This window comes from Amblyomma mixtum, chromosome 1 (assembly GCF_055824585.1).
Source record: "Amblyomma mixtum isolate Tamu chromosome 1, ASM5582458v1, whole genome shotgun sequence".
Taxonomy (NCBI): Eukaryota; Metazoa; Arthropoda; class Arachnida; order Ixodida; family Ixodidae; genus Amblyomma; species Amblyomma mixtum.
Window position 1 is genome coordinate 236,573,331 of NC_143012.1, and position 22,779 is coordinate 236,596,109.

General features: G+C 47.5%; 1 protein-coding gene and 1 non-coding gene across 3 annotated transcripts in view; both read left to right on the plus strand.

Moving 5' to 3' along the window:
• LOC149371281 (choline/ethanolamine kinase) overlaps window positions 1-22,779 on the plus strand; it is a 114,788-nt gene that overhangs the window by 30,944 nt on the left and 61,065 nt on the right. Inside the window, exon 1 of one of the 2 annotated variants that reach the window (XM_089564995.1) lies at window positions 20,380-21,204. The exons of the other annotated variant lie outside the window; for it this stretch is intronic. Coding sequence (XP_089421121.1) covers window positions 20,966-21,204 — 239 coding nt within the window. The 5' untranslated portion in view covers window positions 20,380-20,965. Of the gene's footprint in view, window positions 1-20,379; window positions 21,205-22,779 lie in introns of those variants that run through there. 2 annotated transcript variants of the gene reach the window in all.
• TRNAV-CAC (transfer RNA valine (anticodon CAC)) lies at window positions 4,898-4,970 on the plus strand. The gene has a single exon. It is a non-coding gene; the product is annotated as a tRNA-Val (tRNA).

Sequence of the window (22,779 nt, forward strand, 5' to 3'; positions counted from 1 at the left end):
GGAGTGGATGAAACTTGTCCGCGAAAACGTGATATGCAGCACGGAATTCGGCATATAAATGACCGTCATTTGATCAACAAATCAGTAGCGGCAGAAAAGTCTGTTCGAAAGGACTCAAATAAGTCATGGATGTATGATGGAGTTCAAAAGGTAATTCTAGCATATGGCGGGGGCCTAGGGCACAAGTGTTACCGGCAGAAATTTGACACCGTAAATGACGTTTCCTGTTGCTGCATGCAAGACAGGGCAGCGATAAAACATATTCTTGTCCATTGTAAGACCTTCCACCCCAAAGTGCACGATGCCGCCGCAGGATTCCGTGATGCGCTAAGGTTTCGGAATAACCAGGACGTTCTCAATTTTCAAAAATTGTAAGCAAGTAAGAGACAACTAGAGGACTGGTGGAGAAGGCCAAGGGAATAGTTTAAAAACAGGTGGAAAATTGGCAGCTGATCCGGAGATATTGAGCACGCTAAGAATTTATGGCTAGGTCACACTTGTGACCACCACAATACAAAGGGGGGGGGGGCTGATAATTATCTATCTGCATAGAGAATTACTTGCGCTTCCGGTTTTATGGAACCATTGTTCACGCATGGAAGTTGTTTGGACGACGATAATGGGTTTTAATGCCCATATATGCGAAATTGGTCCTTGTCTATTTACATTCATAGATCCGTGGGAGTCATAATGCAGCTGCTGGCGCAGTGGTGCAGCGGTTAAGCAGTGCGCCACTGCCTTACGGTGGCAGGTGCTGCCATCGGTGGGGCTTGTGAGACCTAGGTTACTCTTCCTGAGCAACCTCTCGGGACCAGCCATTAATTTAACTGCCACCTACCACGGTTTGCAGGTTGTGATAACGCCACAAGGTCACGTGACCTGGGTGGTAGGTGGGCCACCTGCGTCTCCGCTCACACACCGCCGATCACAACGACAACAACGTCGACGGCGCCGGATTTTCTGCATAACGTGCATAGAACAAGTGTAGTAACATTGTGTCATGCTCTACTGTGCACTCTTGAGAAAAAGTTCGAAGAATTCACTAAGTAACTGCTAACCACCCTTACAAAAATTTATTTAGGCAGTCTATAGACTGTCCATGGACCTCTGTCTATAAAGTTTATAGACTCTCTATAGACAAACCCCTTAGAACAGTCTATAGGCAATACAATTGCTATAGACAGTCTATAAACAATCTATAGATTTATGGCCATACACTTCTAGTAGACCTTTGTCAATAGACAGTCTACAGACTATGAATAGACAAATATAAACTCTATAGAAAGGCAACAGAGTCAAAAAGAAGTCTATAGACTGTCTATAGACCATTTTTATAAGTGCAGATACTTGTCAAACACATCACTAGCTTTTTAATAACTGGAGGTAGTAAAATTAGAGCCAGTGAAAGTTACTACCTTAGAAGCTAGTGAGGAGTACTACCACTATGGTACTAAAGTCACGAATACAAAGGTGCTAGATTTTGCAGAAACCTTTTTCGCATATGTGGCTAGATTTTATGATGGTGTGTTGGCTTGGATTGTTAAATTTGTGTGCACAATGTAAAAATAAAAAACTATTCAATCCGACCAATGCCCAACACCAGTGAGAGAAACCAGGGTGTGCTGGTCGTAAATCATATACACCATGGCTTAGAAATACTGGACATTGCGTGTACAAATCACGCGAGGTCATGGCATCAAACAGCCCTACCGGGCATACACACAAAGGTTTAGAATGCAAGAAACGCACGTATCTCTGTAGTGAATCTCTCCGTCTTATACACTCCGTAAATCTGTCTCTCGGTTCCGGACTAGTGGCTCTTACCCGCTGAGCTAAGACACCAGACTAAATTATGAGGTTGCGATTGTTGGAAAAGGTTAGTCTATCTAACCGCACGACACTGCAGAAATGTTTAATTACAAAACAATTTTATTCACACAACAGTCTTTGTCAATTATGTTTTACGACTTTATTTTAGGGTTGAAGGAAAACTAGGGACCATACGTAGTAAAAAGATAGTAAGAACCGAGTTTTACTAACTACTTTGAAGAGGGTAGTAAATTTTTAGCAAAAACGTAGCCAAATGCACTAAGCATTAGTAACTGCTACACTTGCTACCTTTTTACTGCCCTTTATATTTGAAGAGCCTAGTTCATCCATGCCATGAAAACACACACAACGCACAGAATACACTTGATTCATCACTTTAATAACATAGCAATATCATGAGTAACAAAGCATGAGCACGATAATCGATAAACGATGCAAAACCAAGATAAACGTTGTAAAACAATCGCAGCACATTGCTATAGCTCACCTAATTTGCATATGGCCGAACAACGCAAGTGGACCGTCATTTTTTTTTTCGCTGAATATCAACCGCACTGGCCATTAGGCTTAGAAGGACGCGCTAATTTCGGCGCTAGTTTCGGCGCTAATTTCGCCGTGATTTTGGGGTGATGCTCGATTTAGTTTACCGAAATTGAAGCTAATAGCAGCCACGAAGGGCGCCCAGTGCGTCAACCAAAGGCGTCTGTACAAACAGTGGCTCAGACATAGGGTAGTCAGAACTACAAACCAACATTACTTTCCGTCGCCGAAGACACCTCACGGGATGCTCGACGTCAGACGCAGTGACATCATCCCACGAAGAAAACAAGTGTACAAACAGTGTGTCAGCTCAAGCTTTCCCGGAAAGCGGCATCCTGGAAAAGAAAGAGGAATTGTGAGCTCGGAACACGCTTCGCATATTCCCAGATGTATGGCGCATAACATGAACGACGCAGAATTTCAAGCAGAGGCTGCAATGCTGAGTCGGATATTGAATGTACCCGCACCAAGGTAATCTGGAGGTCCCAGCTTTAAGGTCCGTCGGGTTACATATTGTCACCGACAAACGGGTGAAGAAATAGCCCAGGTTCTAATTAGACGAGATGGGCGTGCCAGCCAGCAGGCAGCTCGAGCGAGGAAGAAGACGATCTTCGATCACCTCGAATGCCCAAGGCTTGGCAAGTCCCTGTTTAAACAGTTCGGCCGCGGTACGGCGCCACTGATTGGATCGGACGGTGGCAATATGCAAATGCGTACCCGGCAAATACCCGCTCTCCGGTAATGCAGCCAAGCTTACTGTGTACCGTGTTACCGGTACCGGGGTACAGAGTCCGCACGCAGCCAATGGGTATGCGCAAATCGCCTTTACGGCGCCAGATGGCGCCACCTCCAGGTACCCGGCAGCGTCTGCAGCATCGGGACCAATCAGCGCGTGCTCAGCGGCGTTTGTCGGGCTTCCGGTACTACACGGTGTGCTAAAAGCGTCTACTGCATGTCAAGTCCAGTTCAGTCCTGTCGTATCTGGTCAGAACCATGTCTCTACCTGCTGGAACAGAGATAACAGAGCAAGCACATTGTCCCGCTGCTGCCACTTACCCTTCGTTATCGGAGTCCTTCAACGTGAATGCACTGTCAGATAGGGGCGGCTGGTGAAAAAAAAAATAGATTTGAAGAGATATGCCGAAAATAACCGCGAGCATGACCATCCGTGCTATATTCACGATTTTACTCGAGAAATGTTTTTTTGAAGTAAACACATATTCTGAAGGGATACTTTTTATTGGGAACATATATGTGCTGCAAGGTTTCAAGTTTTCTTACCTTTGACATTATCTTTTCGCCCCCTTTGAATCCTAAAATGCATAGAACAAAAGCAACGATGACTTTCGAGCTGCGCGATTATGTTGTCACACAAAAATCAATTTTCTTGGCACAAACGTCTTTCCCGACTCAGCTGCTGATTAACATCACCAGTAAATTATGCGCTTGATGCTTCATCTTCTCCGAAGGTTGCACTGTGAACACGTTTAATTCAAATGCTGTTTCGTTGTATTTTTGCTAATCGTTACAGTGCGTGCACATGCTTATGCTCTTACAAAACGCTTTCTTTGAAAGTTTTGATGAGTACTTCCGGGGAACACTCAGGAAGTGATGCGACAGATGCCTCAAAAGGGGTACAGGGAAGCACCTCTTTTGAGGTATTTAAAAATACCTCTTTTGAGGTATCCAAAATATCTATTTTGAGGTATCTAAAATACCTCTTTCGGAGGTATTTGGTGGCAAAAGAGCGTCCATCAAATCACGTCACTATGACTCCGTGGATGATGCTGATGATGCTGTCGTTTATGCTGATGATGGTGATTACCATAAGATGAGGTAATTATTGTGGTGGGAGCCATCATGTTGACACTGATGATGATGATAATGAAGCTGCGGAAAGGGAGCCTCTCTTTCTTCTTTTACTCCCTCCTAAGGTCATCCCTTCCCTTACGGTGCGCTTCGGGTGTCCACAAATATTTGTGCGACAGTTACTGGGTCATTTCCTCTCCTTAACCCCCCCCCCCCCCATGTCTACGGCATTGCACAGTACCGAGATTAAATATACGGGCGCGTTCACTGATTTTTCGCTTGAGGTGTGATTGGGGCTTCTACTCGTGACGACTGGGGCCTGACATCATGCTCTCTGCTAGCTCTTCTTTCATCTACACTTGCAAAGGACAGGTTGTCGCATGAAGTGGTATTTATTCATCTATGGGTGTTCATGCTTATTTAAGACTTGATGCAACTTCATTGTTTGTAAACCCGTGTCCACTGGTTTCCAATCGGTACAAGCGCTCCCCTGGATCCGTGCCAGCTGTTCAGGTGCTCTGAGGGGAAATGCTTTGAAAATGGATCTTTGGCCCTAATTTGAATAAGGAAATAAATCTTGCACCATGGCGCTCTTTGGATAAAGCTGTCCTCGAGCAATTAAAATTCAACATCATCATCATAACCATCATCATGATTGTTTGGAAACTTCCTTCCGGCCAATCACAATACCCGTCTGGGGAACGCCATTACCATCCCTGTTTCCGTGGTGTAGCGGTTATCACGTGCGCCTCACACGCGCAAGGTCCCCGGTTCGATCCCGGGCGGAAACACGTTTTTTTTTTCTTTCAAGCACGTTTGATTTTTTTTTTTTGGCGTGTGTTTTAATAGAGAAGGAGGGATATTGTGCTATGAAGTGGAGAGATTTCTCTAACAACGAGCAGTTCTTCGCTCCTGGCAAGCAACAGAGTTATTTCGAATCCCTTTGCAAGCATTTCGTGATACTGTCACAAGTCATCGTATGTATATTTTTTTTTTTTTTACGGAGGAGGAAGGTGCGTTAAGCAAGCAGTACCTTCCCGTCGTCCAAAAATGATCAGAGCTAGAACAATTCCCTCGTTGCCTTCAACCACCCTCTCCCTCCGCCCCAGAAAAACAAGCGCCTCTCACATCCTTCCTTAAGGTGGAAAAATTCTCTGGTTATACGTTGGGACTTTTACGTGTAATGGCTTCACACCCTTTTCTACGGCGTTCCTCATAGCCTGAGTCGCTTTGGGAGGTTAAACCGTCATAAACCATTAAACCAAAAACACGAAAAATGTAGTGTCTTCAAGCAAATGGTCCAAGTTTTTGGCAAGCAACCAGGAGAAGGCACATGGTCCAAGTTTTTGGCAAGCAACCAGGAGAAGGCACAGCAGACGTATTTTCTCTCTCTCAATTAATGAGCGCACGAAAAGAAAAAAACGCGCTGCTTCTGTTATCACATGCTGCCAGACGCTCCTAAAATGCGACAACACAAATCGTTCAGTCTATTGACACAGCGTTGAGCACACAGCTGCAGCGTTCAGTGCGTCTTGTTACCACAGGACCGATTTACAGGCGTAGTTTGTGGCGGCGGAAGCAGCATATCTACCACGCACGAAACGCAAAGCATTGATGTTGATTGATCAGCATTGATTGATCAGCTGGAGTCTATGGCAAGCAGAGAAGGCGAAATTTCTTTTGAAATCGCTCGCTCCCTAAACCGAGACAAAAGATCTGGAAGTGAAAAACGACTTCCAACAGCACTGCGTCTCCATTCTGCAATCCAATGGATAGTTATCGGGAACAGGGTAGGCTGATGGACAATATTTGTCGTCTCACTTGACTATGCGCACAGGTCGCAAGCGGTGGAGCTGCACGCAGAATGCTAACGCCACGTGGCGAACCGGTTTTGTTTGCCCACCACGACGGAGGCTCCACACAGGCTGCAGAAGGCTCGAGACCCATATCGCATCGGCGCAAATGGAATCAGCATGGGAAGGGCTCAACAACACCTCGAGTGCTTCCTCAATGTTCGAGCAGGATGCCGCTCTCTGTTGGTGGTGTCGCTTTCGCACGTGCGTGAACGAAAACACACTCAAGATTGCGAGTTTTCTGGCGTATGCAGGAAGTATTGCGACACGGCGCGTCCAACAGAAAACGGTAATAAACCTGGCGAGTTTATCAGGCGTGCGGGACCGGCAAGAAAATGGGGAGAGCTTGTGAACGCGGCCTTGGCAGGAATTTCTTAGTTGCTCCATAATACGCGTACGACGCAGATACCAGAAAACCACGTGACTTCGGCAGCTACATCTAAAAGGGGGGGGGGGGGGGTCTCTAGTGATTCGAGGACAGGTGGAGAAGGGAATATAATGGAAGAGAGAGAAAGCGGCTGGAGGAGGCCTGTTTTACACATTTTTTATTATACAGAGTGGAAAAACCGTTTTAAAGGTCGTTGTTTGCTGCATTTATGACACGGACTTTTGCTGAATTTAATGGCACAGACAAACATCGGGTCTCTCCGCTTTGCCATTGTGCTTGTTTTGTAGCCTTAGAACTTAGTGGTCAGCTCTGGACTGACTCGTGGTGTGAGGGCTCTGGTTTCCCTTTTTCTTCCAGCCGTTGTTTAATGCTGCCGGCCTTTTAATTTTCTCCATCGCAGGTTCTATAACATGTTTATGATTTTTAGTAAAAATGACAGCGAAATTTTCGAAACGATAAAGAAGAAATGTTCCAACCACCACTGGCAAGAAAAATAAAAAATGGTTGCCTGATTTCATGCAGTGCCTACATTCTAGCACGGGGAGGGGGCATAAATCCCTTGCCAATATGTGGTATTGGTGGATGGTTTGAGACCCTCTGAGACCTCCCTGACTTTAAGCCCTGTAAACAGACCAACCCGATCCTAGGGTACTTTGACAAAGGGTGTGTAAACTAGGTGTGAAGTCGGAGCAGCCTTCACAAAGCATCCAGCACATCGAGTATGAAGGCTTCGTGCGGAACATGGACGGCAGTCCCTTCACAACATGGTCGCCACGACTGGACAGACACGTGGTCTCTGTGCCTCTCAGTTTTAGATGTCCTCGGTGCCAACACCGTCGGGCAGTCTCCGCTGTCTCGGGGCAGAGCCATAGAGCTGTGGGAAAAGCCAAGATTTTGTCAATGAGAAAATCAGTCGCAACCATCGAAGAACTGGTCCGTCGAATCGCACGGCCACGTGCGAGAACCAGGCACTATCTTGTCGGTTTTCTCAAGTTTCATCAATCGGGCTTCAGAAATTGTTCAGGACGGTGACAGAAGGCGAGTAAAATTGGCTTGACAGAGTTTGCCATACCTCCCAGCTACACCTTTTCCACATGGAGAAATTCAATGCCATTGAGTGCTTACTGCCTTAAGTTTTAACACCATTAGCGTGGTACAACATACTCAAATTCAAATGACATTAGCCTTACCGCGATTCGCGACCTGCTGAGTTGGCCACAACTCCTTAGCCCGAATAATGCGCACTTTCGTCTGTTGCCCCTATTCAACATGCAGAAAAGCTGGCAACTCTGTTATTAACAACTTACTACCTATAAGGTTGCAAAAGGTTTATTCACAACTTTCAGTCAGATAGAGCACCTCTACTGAATTTTAGATGCGAATGAAGCCATTTTTACCGGAACTTATGACAGATACACTGAGCTTGTGTGCTGACACGAGGATTTATTGCTTTTTATACTTCGCTACTTTTTCGACCGTCTTGGCTTTTGATGGCTAAAGTGCTGCAGCATGGCCGGAAATAATATTTAAAGCCTACAATACTGCACGTAAATGTTTTCGTCTGCCTTTAAAGTGCGAGTACTACACAACAATTTCAGAACCTTTTATGCGCACTGATGTCCTTCAATAATGTTTATTTCCACTGATCGTCATTCCTATCATTTGCGAATCACTATTTTTTTTACTTTAGGCACCGAAAGAAACCGAATGGCCTACGATGGATTGAATGCCATTCGATTCAAATTACATTAAATCTTCCACTGTGAGAGGGGTATAAGTATCGACCTCACGAAAAATGAGGAGGACGTGAGGATGACTAAGGTTGATATTGAGAACAGAAATAAGCTGGGGGTTTGTATTTGTAAACGACAAACCCTGCATACCTAAAGACGCAAGTCCCGTCCTGCATGGCGTCAAATGCCCAACGCTACCGTGATTGTGCAGCCCGTACGTCTAGCTTCAGGCGAACATCGAATGGAGTCCGTACAGACAAAGACAGATGAGCGAAATAAATGGCGCGGAATAGCTTTTTTTTTTATTCAATTGAAGCAAAGTGTATCAACGCTTTTCGGTGGCTTTCTTTAGTTAATGAATGACAATGGATCATACAGGGAATCGTGTGACTACAACCGCACGATGTCGGATCTGGAGTTCTTTAGACATGTGTCATTTACATCACTTAGATATCCCGACGTCTGTTTAATTGTGAATAATATACCCCTTTCGCCTGAAAATAAATGCTAATAGGTTTCATGAACATTTCGTCCTAAACAAAAGTGTTGTTTTAACCCATTAGTAAGAATTCTGGTTCAATCGCTCAGAGTGTATCATCAGCGCCTCACAAGCGCATTGTGAACTGTAGCGAGCAAGGGCAGTTACGATAGCAGCGGTGATCACATAGTGTATGTTATTCATTCATTTCCGATGATGTGCTGACTAGGCTATTGTTCTGCGAAGGCGTGCACGGGAAGGGCGTTATCTAGAAGATTGCATTTCCCTGGGGGAGTCAGTGGACGTCTGTGCGAACTAAAATAGCATACAAGAACGCTGGAGGGATTATTTTTGGTGGAGGTATTTGGCGGGTGTGTATACATGACTATCCATGTGCCGTTCCCTGAAGTGCTTCTCAAATATATATCCTAACTTTCATTTATATTGCAGTTGTACGAAATAAAATAAAACGGAATTGCTCTCCGTCAAATGATACCTGTGGCCCAAAAAATGATAGTTTTGTTCGTGAGGAGAAGCGGTGTTTCTGGGGGAATGGAAGCAATAGTTTCTTTAATATAGCAGTGGGGGATATCGCATTCTTCTGCCTCTATAGTTTTGTAGTATGGCCGAGTATTCCCTGGGTGCTGGCGCGAGTTCCGCGGTCTCGTCGGAAGCTCGGAAAGTAATGTATCCTCGAGCTATCCTGTCGGCCTCTCGGTTCCCTGGCACCCCCGTGTGCCCCGGTACCCACACAATTTTGTGTCGGATCTTGTCGTTTTGTTCTTCCCGGTTTTTAATTCTGTCACTCGCTGCGAGGAGTATACGGAGCTCGTGACGACCTATCCTGCCATTCATGTAATTTCGGCAGGCTGTTTGAGAGTCCGTAAGTATTGTTAGTGACCGCCCGGTTCTATAGCCCTCCGCCACCGCTAGAGCAACGGCTACTTCCTCGGACTCTGCAGCTGTGCAGCCTCGGAGAGACGCGCTGGTCATTTCGCGTAAAGACGAATCGACCACCGCCGCTACAGCGATTTTGGTATCTCCTCCTCTCCAAGACGCGTCTGTATACACGGTCGTGGCTTGAGGAGCGTATATTTTCTCGATGAATTCGGCCCTCGCTTCTCTTCTGCCTCGATGGAGGTTGGGATCCATGTTTTTTGGAATTGGCGCTACCTTGAGGGTCTTACGAAGCTCGTCGGGGATCGTTGCCGTCCTCGACATTTCTCGCATCTGCTCGCGGTATCCGAGCCTCTGCAGGAGTGCTCTTCCTGTCGTTGTTTGCAACAGCCTGAGTTTTTGCGACTCAAGCTGCGCCTCTCGTAGCTCCTCAAAGGTGTTGTGTAATCCCAGGGCCATGAGTTTTTCTGTAGACGTGTTGCGTGGTAGTCGGAGCACTGTCTTATACGCTTTGCGTAGCAGGGCATCCGCTTGTTGTATTTCATTTTTGTTGAGGCACTTGTAGGGTAGGCTGTACGTGATTCGACTAACTACTAGGCTTCTGACTAGTTTTAGTGTGTCTTCTTCACGCATGCCATGTCGCCTGTTGGTGATGCGGGTGATCATGCGTGCGACTTGTAGCGTTGTTGCTTTCAGTAGGGTAAAAGTGTACAAATCTCTCAGCAGAGAGGAAGCTGTCACTTGGAGACAATTACAAACAGGCTCTTTCCCAAACCTACATATACTAAACAAAATGCACCCTACGATATACACGAACAAATGTCCCTGGTGCGACGAAAAACCTACACTATACCACATCACATGGGCCTGCCAAAACATAGACGTGGTCCCCAAAATACAAAACCCGAGTGCGGAGCAGTGGGAGACTCTGCTGTCCAGCGACCGCTGCGAAGACCAGCAAGGTCTGGTACAGCGAGCTCAACGGGCGGCAGTGGCCAGCGGAGCCCTGGACTGAGGGCAACCGACCGCTGATTAGAGGCGGACGACTTCGGCAGAGAAGGCTCCTGGGGGTAGAACCAAGACGTCTCTGAAGATGCCCCCAAACCGCAGGAAAAACCATTAGTGTAAATAAAGTTTTCCCTTCCTTTAAGATAGCACTAAATAAAAAATCTGTGCACAGTAGCAGTGGTGCTTCTATTAGCTGGATTCAGCATGAAAAACACCTTGCTTTTTTGCTGTTTATTTTCGACTTCCAACTGAAAATATCGGGTTTCAGTATTAGAAAAACTCACTAGCACATTATTCTCAGAGCCTTTTCTCGCTACTCAACAAAGGCAATTTAGTAGCCTATGTACCCCCTTTTCAAAAGTAACCTAGCAGCAGGTTTTTGCTTCTCAACCTCATAACAGAGCCTTTACGGCATCCCTAAAGACCGAAAGGTGTTAAAAAGTGAGGACAAGGGTTCACCTTACTTTGCACATATTGAGAGTTTAAGAGCCGCCATAAGTGTTCCGCTGCGCGTCCAAGAAACAAACCACCGTACTTTTGGCAAAAACGGTACATGGATGTGGAATTGCGGAATAAAGTGGTGAGAATTTGACCGAAATACAGGAAATACTGCAGAATAACAAAGAGTAATAGCAAAAGAGAGGGGTATTAAAGAACTAGAATTGATGTATGAACACCTCCTTTGTGACGCTGCTTCACGCGTATGCTATGATTTATGCGTTACGGAGTGCCCAGCGCAGGGTATTGCGAACTATGCTTAACAACCCGAACGTGCCTGCGGCCTAAGGTTATCTCAAAGCACCAATGCATATCTTATGTGGATATTAGCATAGAGCGCATGCAATGGGTAATCTACAAAACTTATGGCGGCCTCCACGTATCCACCTTAGCGGCGACTACACTGCTCTTAGCTCAGAATCCGTGGGCGAGAATCCATCAGGGTGACGCATCTATACATAAAGAATCGTCGCAGTTCGGCTTTGTAGTTCCGAGAACAGCGCCACTTCATTAGCGTATACATGTAGATCTAGAGGCCGAGGCGATCCCTGCGGCTTAGCGCGGATTGACACGACTATACTGTTAATTGTGCGCCAACCTTTTCCTCACTTCGGAATTAGAAGCCGGGCCAGGTGGCCATATCTCAGATTGCAGTTGTGCAGGGCAGAAAGACGCATGTACTAGAAGTTCACGGTACCGGACGCTACTCGCAACAACTCATCCGGCAGAGTAAGCCCTTACAAAGAAAGTTTTAGACAGTCTAAGAGTGTGACTTCTGTCTATAAGTCTCTAGACTATCTATAGACAAATTTTAGAGAACAGTCTACAGGCAATACAAATGCCATAGACAGTCTATAGACAATCTATAAATTTATGGCCATACACTTTTAGTAGACTTTTGTCTATAGACAGTCCATAGACTATGAATAGACACAAAGCAATATCTATAAGAAGTCAATAGACTCAATAAGAAATTGATAGACTGTCTATAGACCAGTTTTATAAGGGGCCCGCTCTGTAAACATTACTCTGTTGTACGAGCCCGCAACATGAACTTTAAGGGATCGGCGGTGCTCTTTCTAAACTCGTCTTCATGTTATGCTTTGTATTGCTCCTCCGACCAACCTCTCCGCACTTCTTAACATTAAGGTGCCCATGAAATCATAGACGATAGACATTCCATTATTTGTCGTTGCAGCGCAAAAATTTTAAAGCTACCTTCATTACCACCGAGGATTATATCGATGATTAAAATGATACCCCTCCGTCCCCTCAACTCATACACGCCGACGCGCCAGAAAACAAAGAAAAGAAAACAGGTCGGGACTGCACCCCGCCGCTCCTCATCCCGCCCACGTCACTTGGGCGCGCCCAATGAGAAGGCTGACCCAGATTCGCCGCTCTGCGTTAAGGGGGGGGGGGGGGGGGGGGGGGGGGTGCAAGGGGGCGCGTAAGAACTCGCGATGAGGTGTCGCGCTAATCGCTTGTGAGCTGAAATTTTTAAAATTTTTTTGTATATAATGTAATTTACGCAGAGCTTTGAGATTGCCCTCCAATACTCCTAAAAACTACCTGTACAAATATGTTTCATTACCATATGACCGTCGCAAGGTTTCAGGGACCCTTGCAATCCATTTCTTTCTTTGCATATGGTACTATACTCTCGCTGTGAAAGAAAGGTCGAAAACTTCGTCTTTACCTTCCTGTTTCCGAGTGTCTTGAAATAGAAAGTGGGCATGGGACTGGTGTTAAAAGCAGGCCTTGAAAATGCGCACCACCTGGATGACAGGACGCTGCTCAGGGTTTACGAGCAGCAGAGTAGGCTCTTGCAGTGTGGTTGCTTTCCACGACCGTAAGCCTTCGGTGTCCTGCGTTCCGCACGAAGATAACACGGCCTTTTCACGCAGGCAGAGGGGCAATCAACTGTAAGGAAGCAGAAAGGCTGTCCACGCCTATAAGGCATTCTTCCTCGAACTAGCTGGCACATCGCACAAATGGAAAGAATTTCAGAGTAGACAAGGCAACAGTGCAAGAGCGGCACGCAAATGATGACATAGCCCGTTTGTCTTTTGTGACCCTCTGTTGTGTCCTCATCTTTTTAGCTCTCATATTTTGCTTTCGTTTACTCACACTTAAGTTTGTTCGTATACTCTGCACAAATTGGAAGATCGATAGGACATGCGGGTAGCGCAGTGAAATACCTGACTCCAAAAGTTACTCATTAAGTCTATTGGCTCGGGTACATCAGCGCTGTAATTGTTTTCTGCGTCCATGTACCACGAGGCCAAGATCGCACAACTAATAATTCAGAGAAACCGTTCTAATGAGCTAAATTGCGAGGACACTTTGGCACGTAAAGTGTTGAGAGGCGAAAGCCGAGGACACTATGCCGTGGCGACTTCCGGTGGATGTGATGTCACACCATTGCCGTGGCTATATCGATGCCCAATTTATACATCTTTCAGGGATCCTAAGTGTTAATTATGCTTAATTACACATTTGTCTATCTAATTTGACACAAATTCGACTTTTTTCCGACCATTCTGTAGCAATGTTCATTATGCCTGTGACGACTACCGGTGGATGTGACGGCAGACCGTTCCCGTGGCTATATCGACGTCTGCGCTATTTCGACGCAATTTGGACATTTTTGACTGTGATTAATTAACTAATTACGTGCCTTCTAGGTTCATTCATTTTTTCTCCTCTATCTGAAGCAACCAATCGTTTTGTCCTATCTTTTTTAGTTCCCGAGTTAACACGAGTTAAACGCTGCCCAAGGTGCGACACCCTCTGCTAACGGACGACAGTATATATGAGCCATTAAAGGCTTTCGCCTCAAAAGAAGAACTTACCGCTGGATGAAGCACATGCAGGCTTCACCGCAGCGACAAAGCATTCGACAAACGTGGCAAAAATGTGCTCCTCGGTTCCGGAGGCTCTGAGGTCAAGCCACTGAGGTAGCTCGCCAGTTCGACATGACAGCTCAATGCAGCGCAGTAGAAACAGGGAGAAAACAGCTGGCACCACAGCGCATGTGCTGTTGTCTGGGCCCCGCTGAGTTGCACATTACAGGAGGCAAAGCCCTCGCGCATTTTGCTGGATTCCTGCTTGAAGAAGAAAAGAGCGAAGGGAGGTAATACGCTTCCATTCAAACAATGGGACGTGAGACCGGTAACAGAAAGAAATGAGTGACGCAAAGAATGTTTGCAGAATAAAAAAAAATAGAAAAGAGAGAGGGAGCCGGAAGAAGCGGAGGAAAGAGAAACCTCCGCGCCCAAGGTTCACTAAGCTGCATTAGGTTCCATGTTCGTAATTCAAGAAGAGGAAGAAACAGATGATAAACACGATAAGCACATGGATACAGTGGCTGGAATTCCAGCCACTGTAACAGGGATGAGAAAACTTACAAGCACGCGTGGATGGTGGGAGACAGTAGGAATTACAACGCCAATGATAAGGCGTGTACTGTTAAAATGTCGCAAATGAACTGGTTGCGCGCTTCTGTCAGCCGCATTAGGTTTTCCGTGGTTTCCTTCCTCCAGACCCGACCGGGCCATCGAATATGAGAGTAGATGAATGCCGAGTTCATTTTCAGTATCTGGGGGCTCCTTCATGGCGAGGCCCCTCGAGAGTATGTACACAGTACTCGCTATCCGTCCGTGCTTTTGCCGCGTTCGTCTTCTTGACGCTTTCTGGATTCCCGCTCTCGAAGTTCTCCTCGCACAGCTGACCCTTGGTCTCTGTATATTCGTTTCCGTTCTCGCAGACATTGCTTTATCGCGCTGCAAAGGCGTCGTAGGTTCCTGGAAAACCGCAGGCAATGCACGGATACTCAAAGAACGGAAAGTTGGGCAAGTTGGTTGAAATGCATACCTGAAAAAAGCGCGAAAGGGCACACGCGTAGAAAACCAAAGCACTAAAAATTATCGTTGTATCCAAGTGATGAAGCTAAAAATTTCACTTCCCTATCAGTCAATCCTACGTACGTTTTGCTGACACAATTAGCACTATTCAAGAACTCATGGAAGCCTTTTACATGCGCGTGAATAATGCTAACTGCATCAGTCAAAATTCCGCAAGATTTACTGATAGGGAAGTGGAATTTTTAGCCTCATCACTTGGATTTCAATGATAATCTTCTATAGTAGGTTACAACTTAAAAAAAACAGCAGTTGTTAACATTGTGCCGCGGTCCGCGATGTCCTCTATTATTCCGCTGGCCAATCGCAACCGTAAACGAAATCAGCTTTTTAATATTTGACTACACCAAACAATCCGTGTATTAAAATTCTAGAGCTCGTAATTTTTTCTTGTGATAAGCTGCTTGTTTAGGTAACAAGAAACGTTTAAGCAGCGACTACTTTTTCGTCGAGGAGGAATGCTACGCGCGGAAGCTCAATGCTTCACTGCAGACTTATGTTGTATCCGACTTTAGTGTTTTGGTTTTCTACGCGTTGTGTCACTTATGATGGTTGCTGCCTTTATGTTTTTGCGTGCCGTTTGTGTTGCTATTTATATCCGCATCTTTCTCCAATAAACTTCATTTGCGAGTTAGCGACTGTGCTCGTAATTCCTTTTCTTCGTCCGTGTGTTCCTTTTCGTGCTTTATTCAGCTATTTACGGACACTTTTTCATCACGCCGGCAACCTTCAGGATCGCAGCCGAAGCAGGTATCGCTATATTTTCAGGGAGGGGGGGAGCGTGCTTTGCTGCTGCAGCCGGGAGTAACCTTAGCATGGCAGTAACTGTCACCAAAGAAAGAGAAAGGAAATGGTCCGTGGCTAATCTTTACACTGGCAATGTGTTGCGCGAACTTTTAAATTGCTACGCGCTGCCTGACGGAATAGAAGGAAACAGCACCTCCCAAGGCAAACAGCAGCACAGACTAAATTAGAATAAAACGCCTGTCGGATTTCGGCTTTCTCCGACGAACGCTGCTTTTAACTGGCTCGCATGTAATAAACCTCCTTGCAATCGGAAAAAGTTTCCCACGTTATTGAAAACGCGCTGTCAAGGCGAACAGCCTTGGAAAAAGTAATTTCGGATGGAAAGAAAGAAAACCCGGGATGAAACGCACGGTTAGGTAACGTAAGCTTGACAAATGGTAAAGGACAGCTAACCACGCAAACCTGATCGGCCGATGTAACGCAATTCCGGGAGACACACGCAAGGCCAGTCGAAGGCCGGAATGGGACCCATGGGGACGCGCAGAGGAAGATGCGTAAGCGGTATATGGCTGCACAGAAGGATGCCGACTAATAACGGGGAAAGGAAATTTCGTGGAGATGAATATGCTAAGATACGTGGCAATATCCGGTGGAAAGAAGAGATAAATAAAATTTATCAATGCCCCTTTCAAATGTGTTGAACATGTCCAATATTCATACTGAAAACTGCGCAAAAAACGAAGACACAGAACGAGAAGGCACGACACGGGCGCAGACTATCAACTGAATTTTTATTCACATGAAAAGGCCTATATAAGTATATTCTTCCCACAGTGAGACAAGCACAAAAACACACAACCGCGAAAATCAACCCAAAACAGAATCACCCACTATCCCTTCGCGTGCACCGTGATGCAACCGTCAATTACACTTCCAAAAAAACTGCGCACAAACAAAACCACGACAATCTTAACGGTCACGCTGATATCACGCCAAAGACCCATATCGCCTGCTCGCCTTAAGAAAACTGTCCAGAAAGGTTATCTCCCTATCAAGCAAGGCCACAGATGGTGATGCCACACAGGAATCTGAGTCTTTCTTGATTGGGTAAGCCTCCACCAAAATTCAATTCAGTTGATAAAAATTCACTTGATAGTCTGCGCCCGTGTCGTGCCTTCTCGTTCTGTGTCTTCGTTTTTTTGCGCAGTTTTCAGTATGAATTACTACCAACTAGCCCAGTTTACCGTTCTTATTGTCCAATATTCTTGGACAAAAATTCAGAAAATTGGAAGATAGTAAGACAGGCGTATAGAAATATTGAAAGTAACCATTTTCCCAATATGTAGCAAAATTGTCATTTTATAGTGTTTCAATTGCTCGCATCGAGCAGCTAGGACTACCATAGAAAACTAATGGGGAGCGCTTTTGATGATAGCAAGAACGTTAATAGCAAATAAATTCAAGCCTGCCGACGGCAGATCAGCGGACATGTTAATTGCTATTGTGAAATTTTACTATATATGAAAAAAAACGGCGCTTATAAACTGTTTCCCGTCAAAAAATGTCCAGAGTTGGGTAGGAAGTGTCCGCAGAAACCCAAACGTGCCTACGTTTAGGACCACCCGGGCCCGTAACGAGTTATGTCACGTTGCGCTCGCCGCTGTGCCGGAAGCTACAAGATGCACGGACAGCCACGGGGCCTCAAAGCACGGTAGACCTTGAGTTGCTGGGCCCAAGGTCGAAGTATCGAATCTCGGACGCAGCGGCAATATTTCGGCGCAGGTGAAATGTGAAGACACCCACCCGTGTGTGCTGTGCGACATCAGTGCACGCTAAAGGACACCGGGCGGCGAAGATGATTCCGCAGTCTTCCATTAGGGCATCCCTCATAGCCTGGAAGCAGCTTCTGGGCGTTAAGCCTCACTTACGTGCATAAAGAGCGACCTGCGTTCCGCATGGATGGCGCGAACGTAAGCACACTTTTGTGCCCAAAGTCTTTTCTCACAAGACGCTGCGCTATAACTACAGGAAAACATAATAGAAAAGACAGTGGTCCGGCCGGACCAGGGGGGGTATGGGAACTCCCAGAGATCTAGGAGCGCCAAAGTAGAGAATGACGAATTCCGCATATATGGGCGTTAACCCATGAACCCTATCGCGTCATACCTTTAAGATGGAGCCCTTAATAATCAAGTTAAATTAAACACAACAATGCTGTGGTGCAGCGATTGAGAGATGCGCCACTGCCCTGCGATAGCAGGTACAGCCACCGTTGGGGCTTGAGACCCAGGTTGCTCTTGAAACCTCTCGCCACCAATCATTAACTGAACCGCCACCTGCCACTGTGGACACCTTGCTCACAACCCACCCCGTGGACAATTTCCGATGACGTCAGAAGGTCACGTGACCTAGGTGGCAGGTTGCCCACAACTTCGTGGACACACAGTGGGTCCTCACAGACATCGGCTAAGGTGCTGAGTGGAAGCTCTAGTGCTAACGCATTAAAGAGCTCCCATGTTGGTCGTACAAAGGAGGAATGGCCCCCATGGAAACAAGAGCGCACAAAATGAAGATGACGATCGCTAACAGACTGAAGCAGCGAGTAGTCAATCAGAAGTAAGCTTTGCTCTTGGCTGCACCACACCACCGGACGTTACAGGACTTCCTTCGAGAATTAAGTGTGTATCTATCTGCAGATAATATTTTATGCCAGGAGGCACACTGTCCAAATGAAAAAAAAAAGAAGTGAGGCTTGCAGTTTAGGCGTGATTTCCTAGGACACTTCTGTCAGCAATGTCACTCTTGAAACTCAAGTAAAAGCGGTTGTCAAATGTATTATTGATCCTTTCAAACATGATCACATGGGAGAGTCCGCGATCGCCCGTCATGATGATGTGTTCGGCGTATGAATTGCACGGATGCACGTGCTTGGAGTTTTGACACTAGAGCAAATACTCTAGATGTGTCCACTAAGTTCACGTGTCCAAATGGGCCTGGTTAAAGCGGGCCCATTCTCTTGCTCCTTAAAACGGCAAAGGCCAGAGCCTTCGTACCGGATCGCGTTATTTGCGTGGGAGCTGCCACCGCCTTCATGTTAAGCCAAGCCGCCTGTTCCTGCTTTCGGACGCTTTATGACAAACCTTAAGTGTCTGCGCGCAGTTATGTTGTATTCACTTTTGCGCTACTGATACGATTACAAGAGTAGACTCAGCCGAGATGGCGTAACAGGAAAGACGGGTCACTTGGGGTTCCAGCCGGTCGCCACGGACCGAAGTAGACATGTCCACTTATAGTGACCGTGTCCTGAATGCGTGCCCCGGGCGGATCGTGAGAAAAGCTGGATGCGCTCCAACAGAACAACAAGAGGGAGTTTACAGATACGTGATTTCGTTGCAGCAGGAGACGACGCAGTAAGCCTAACCATGCTGTTGTAAAGGCAAACTGGTCTGATTTGAATTGCTGACAATTTGAGGAGCTTTGGATAAGCATAATCCGAGCCCAGTTCGCTTCCCGCCAGCCCAAATATTATAAGAGCAGGCCGTTTTCTCCCCGCGAGGTGATCACATTGCCCAACCCGAGCAGCGCCGCTCGCGCGGATCCAGAATGTGACCGAGATCCACGTTAACGTTCGGTGTGTGACGACGTCAGGGTACGGGCACGCGCCCAGCGTCGGCGCTTAAACGACAGCACCCACTGTTGACCGCTAGCGTCCTTGCCGTCAACTGACGACTCCTCACCATTGTAGTGTTGGGGACACTTCACCTTCTTTTCTTTTTCCTCACATACTCTCTATGTCAGATCTAAACAGCGCACAATCCATACGCCTCGACAGCTCGCCGAGCCTCTGGATCTTTGGATTTCCGGCAGCTTTCACCTGCTCGTCACTCGTACGCAGCTGCGCATACAGCTCGCTGATCATGACCAATCTAGCGAAATAGACGGACGGCTTCGAGCGAAGACTTCGCGCGTGTTGTCTCCTCGGACGTCGTCCGGCAGGAATTCAAACGCAAGCAGAAAAAAATGGTGCTGCAACATCTGCTCACCATGCACAGACATGCGCGAGCGAGCGATCCACAGCGGCTGAGCGGATGCGCCCACCAGTCGCCGTTCGCCGGCGTCGGCGGCGAACGCGGCGCGTGCTTCTGTGCAACGCCCGCAAGTGGCCCTAAATGGGTCACGATTGGCCGCGATCAACGCCCGCATCGTGACGAGGTGGGAGCGAAGCCTGGCTCGACCAGCTTGAACCGGGTACGTGCGTCACGGCCCGCGGAGGACTGACGTCGTACCCTCGTTGACTCTTGTTGGAACTGCTCTCCTGCAACTGCTTCGGTGCGCTGCTGCTGTGGTGGACGGCGTGGTCTGCGCTGGAAACGCCTTTGTGTCGCAGTCGACGCCGCAGAAACGGACGCATCGAGACGCCGCTGTCATCGCCGGCCACAGCTGCGGGGAATCCGCGCAGCCTCTGTGTTTCCGGAAAAGGCTCTAAGTCGTGTCTGCCTCTTTACGACCCAGAGTGGACAGCGCTGCAAACAAGAAGACCGGTGCGGCGTTGCACAGTCGTCGCCGTTGTACCTATCTATATGACTGGGCGTGGAAAGGAGCCTTGCAGGCCGCTTTCTGACTCCCCAGGGCAGTTTTTTTCCTCGCTGCACCGTGAAGATTGTTGAGCCGCGTCCCTGGAGTCCCTGGAGTTTCGTTCGAGTGCATTAATCTGGTGAACTGCTGGCGACCAAGAGCTCGGACCTTGTGCAAAAACGTCGTCGAGAGGGAACATCGCAAAAGCAGTGTCCATGCATTGAGTCCGATTGGTGGTATCTAAAGGACAGCTTGGAATAGCCGTGCATTGTGCAGCAGCGCATGCAACTTTTTCGACTGCGGTGTCTAATGACTGCGTAAAGTATACCCGAGCCTGTGCGCGTAGTAAGTGATCTTTTCCAGAGCATCGTGACTGACAACGCCATTCCGGCCGACCCTGCTTTCTGCAATAGGAAGCCGGCATCCCCAGACATTATCTCTTGCTGCCGACTCCTCGAGCGGTTGTTTCAAGCGGAAAAATACAGGAGCACCCTGAAACCCTTGGCTGACTGCCTCTGACTGCACAGCAGCACGTCTCGCCGCATTCTTCCATCCATCATCACCGCAGCTTAGTGTGTCGTATACGCGTTTCGAGTTCACTGCGCCGTCGCCATCTGCTCTAGTAGCGGCTCCTTTGTGCGCTGGTGAACACGCTACACGGGCGAGACTCCTCCTCCGCAGCAGTCATGGCCCCAGTGGCGGAAGCGTTCCTTCCTGCTTGGGCGCGCACCTTCGGCAGGTCCCGCCGGGTCGCCTCGGCGGTCGCCGGCCCGACCACGGTGCCTCCCGTGCGATTCGTGCGTCCCACTTCTGCCGTGTGGAGACCGGCGCCCAACTCGCCCTGGACGACCGAGTGCCGCGCTCTGTGGACCTCTCGCCGCGGCGGCGCCAAGGCGGAGGCGAGCGGAAGAGGTCGTCCCGCTGGGTGAGAGGAAAGCGGGCATGCGCGCGCGCGCAGCGAGCCAGGCTTAGGAATAAGGTTCGTTCGAGAAGCGGAAAAACACATTGAGAGAGCTGCATGACGAAACCGGCCAGGAGTCGAGAGCGAATGTGCTACGTGCTTGCAATGACAATGACCACGCAACGGAGGTTGTAAACAAAGCCTTTCAGGAAGTTCGCCCGGTCAAATCGCTGGTGCGCTGGGTTTCGGGTTAAAGTGGTCGTGCAGATTTATACCGTTAAGTGGTCGCGCTCACGTTCCCTGAGTGAAAGGGTTAGCAGGAACAGAGTAATTGGTCGTTGCGGTACGCACATACAAGCTTCTTGCTGTACAGTTGCTGTTATCTTTATTGGTGATGCCGTCTTTTAAAAAGAGCTTTCTTGACTCTACAACGATTGCGCGTCATCTATCTCAGTCATCGGGAGTGCAGAGACCAAGGAGAAAAGATTGGTAGGGTTTTAACGTAGTTAAACCGACTGGACGTGCGAAAGCATGTGTTTAGCCTGGTTGGCTCATGGTTTCGCTTTGCTGGGTCGTCGGCATGCCATGGCGACGGTATTAGACTCAGGTTAAGCTCTGATCGGGGTTAAGCTTATCTGGTGTCTTCGCGCCGCAGATGGAAGTTGATGAAGACGACGACGTGCAATGCACAGCGTGATAATGTGTCGCAGTCTTTACAGTCCGGTCAGGCGTTAAAAATAAGACTCCTTCGAGCTGGTGGAATGACGACTGCGAAAAAGCCTATCGTCAAAAGAAACCCGCATGGAAGAGTCTAGCGCATAACCAGTGCCCAAAGAACTGGATAAATTACAAATTATTTGCAGCCTCTTTTAAATAAACAGTATCTAAGGCTAAGGATGATTACAATGCCAGTCTGAACATCTATTTGTCTAACCCAGTCAACCGGAAGTCTCTCTGGAACGTACTAATGTGCTGCCCTCCTCTCATATCTCTCAGTCCACAGTATTTCCACCTCGGAACGAAAAAGATCAACTAGAGTCCATAGCTCAAGGCCTTGCTGTGCGTTTTCGTGCTCGCACTACCTTTCCATCAACCCCGTTTCATTTGGGTGGAGACTTCACTAAGGTATTTATATCTGATTAAGTGTGGGTAGTTAATTGCCTGCAATCTGCTGCCCCTGGGATTGACGGAGTAACAGTTGGCATGTTGAAAATCCTTATGCAAGACTTTGCCCCGTACCTCTTGAAGATTGTGAACTGGTCTTTGGAAGAAGCCTGGGTTCCACAAAATGGGAAAGCAGCGAAAATTATTTTATTGCTGAAAGAGCAGGGGAAGGGCTTTGATCTCGACAATATTCGGCCGATTGCTCTCCCATCAAATTTGGTTAAGCTTGTAGAATGGGTAGTCTTCAGCCGCCTCACGAGTCATATTCTGAGTCTTCAAGGATTTCGCGAGGCTCAGATTGGTTTCCGCCGGAGGTGTTCGATTTGGACCGCGCACATAGACTTGGAGAGCCGTATTAAGGTTGCTATGGGGCAAAATGAGGCATCAGCTCTGGTTACTTTAGATATTGCAAAGGCCTACGACAGCGTTGAACAC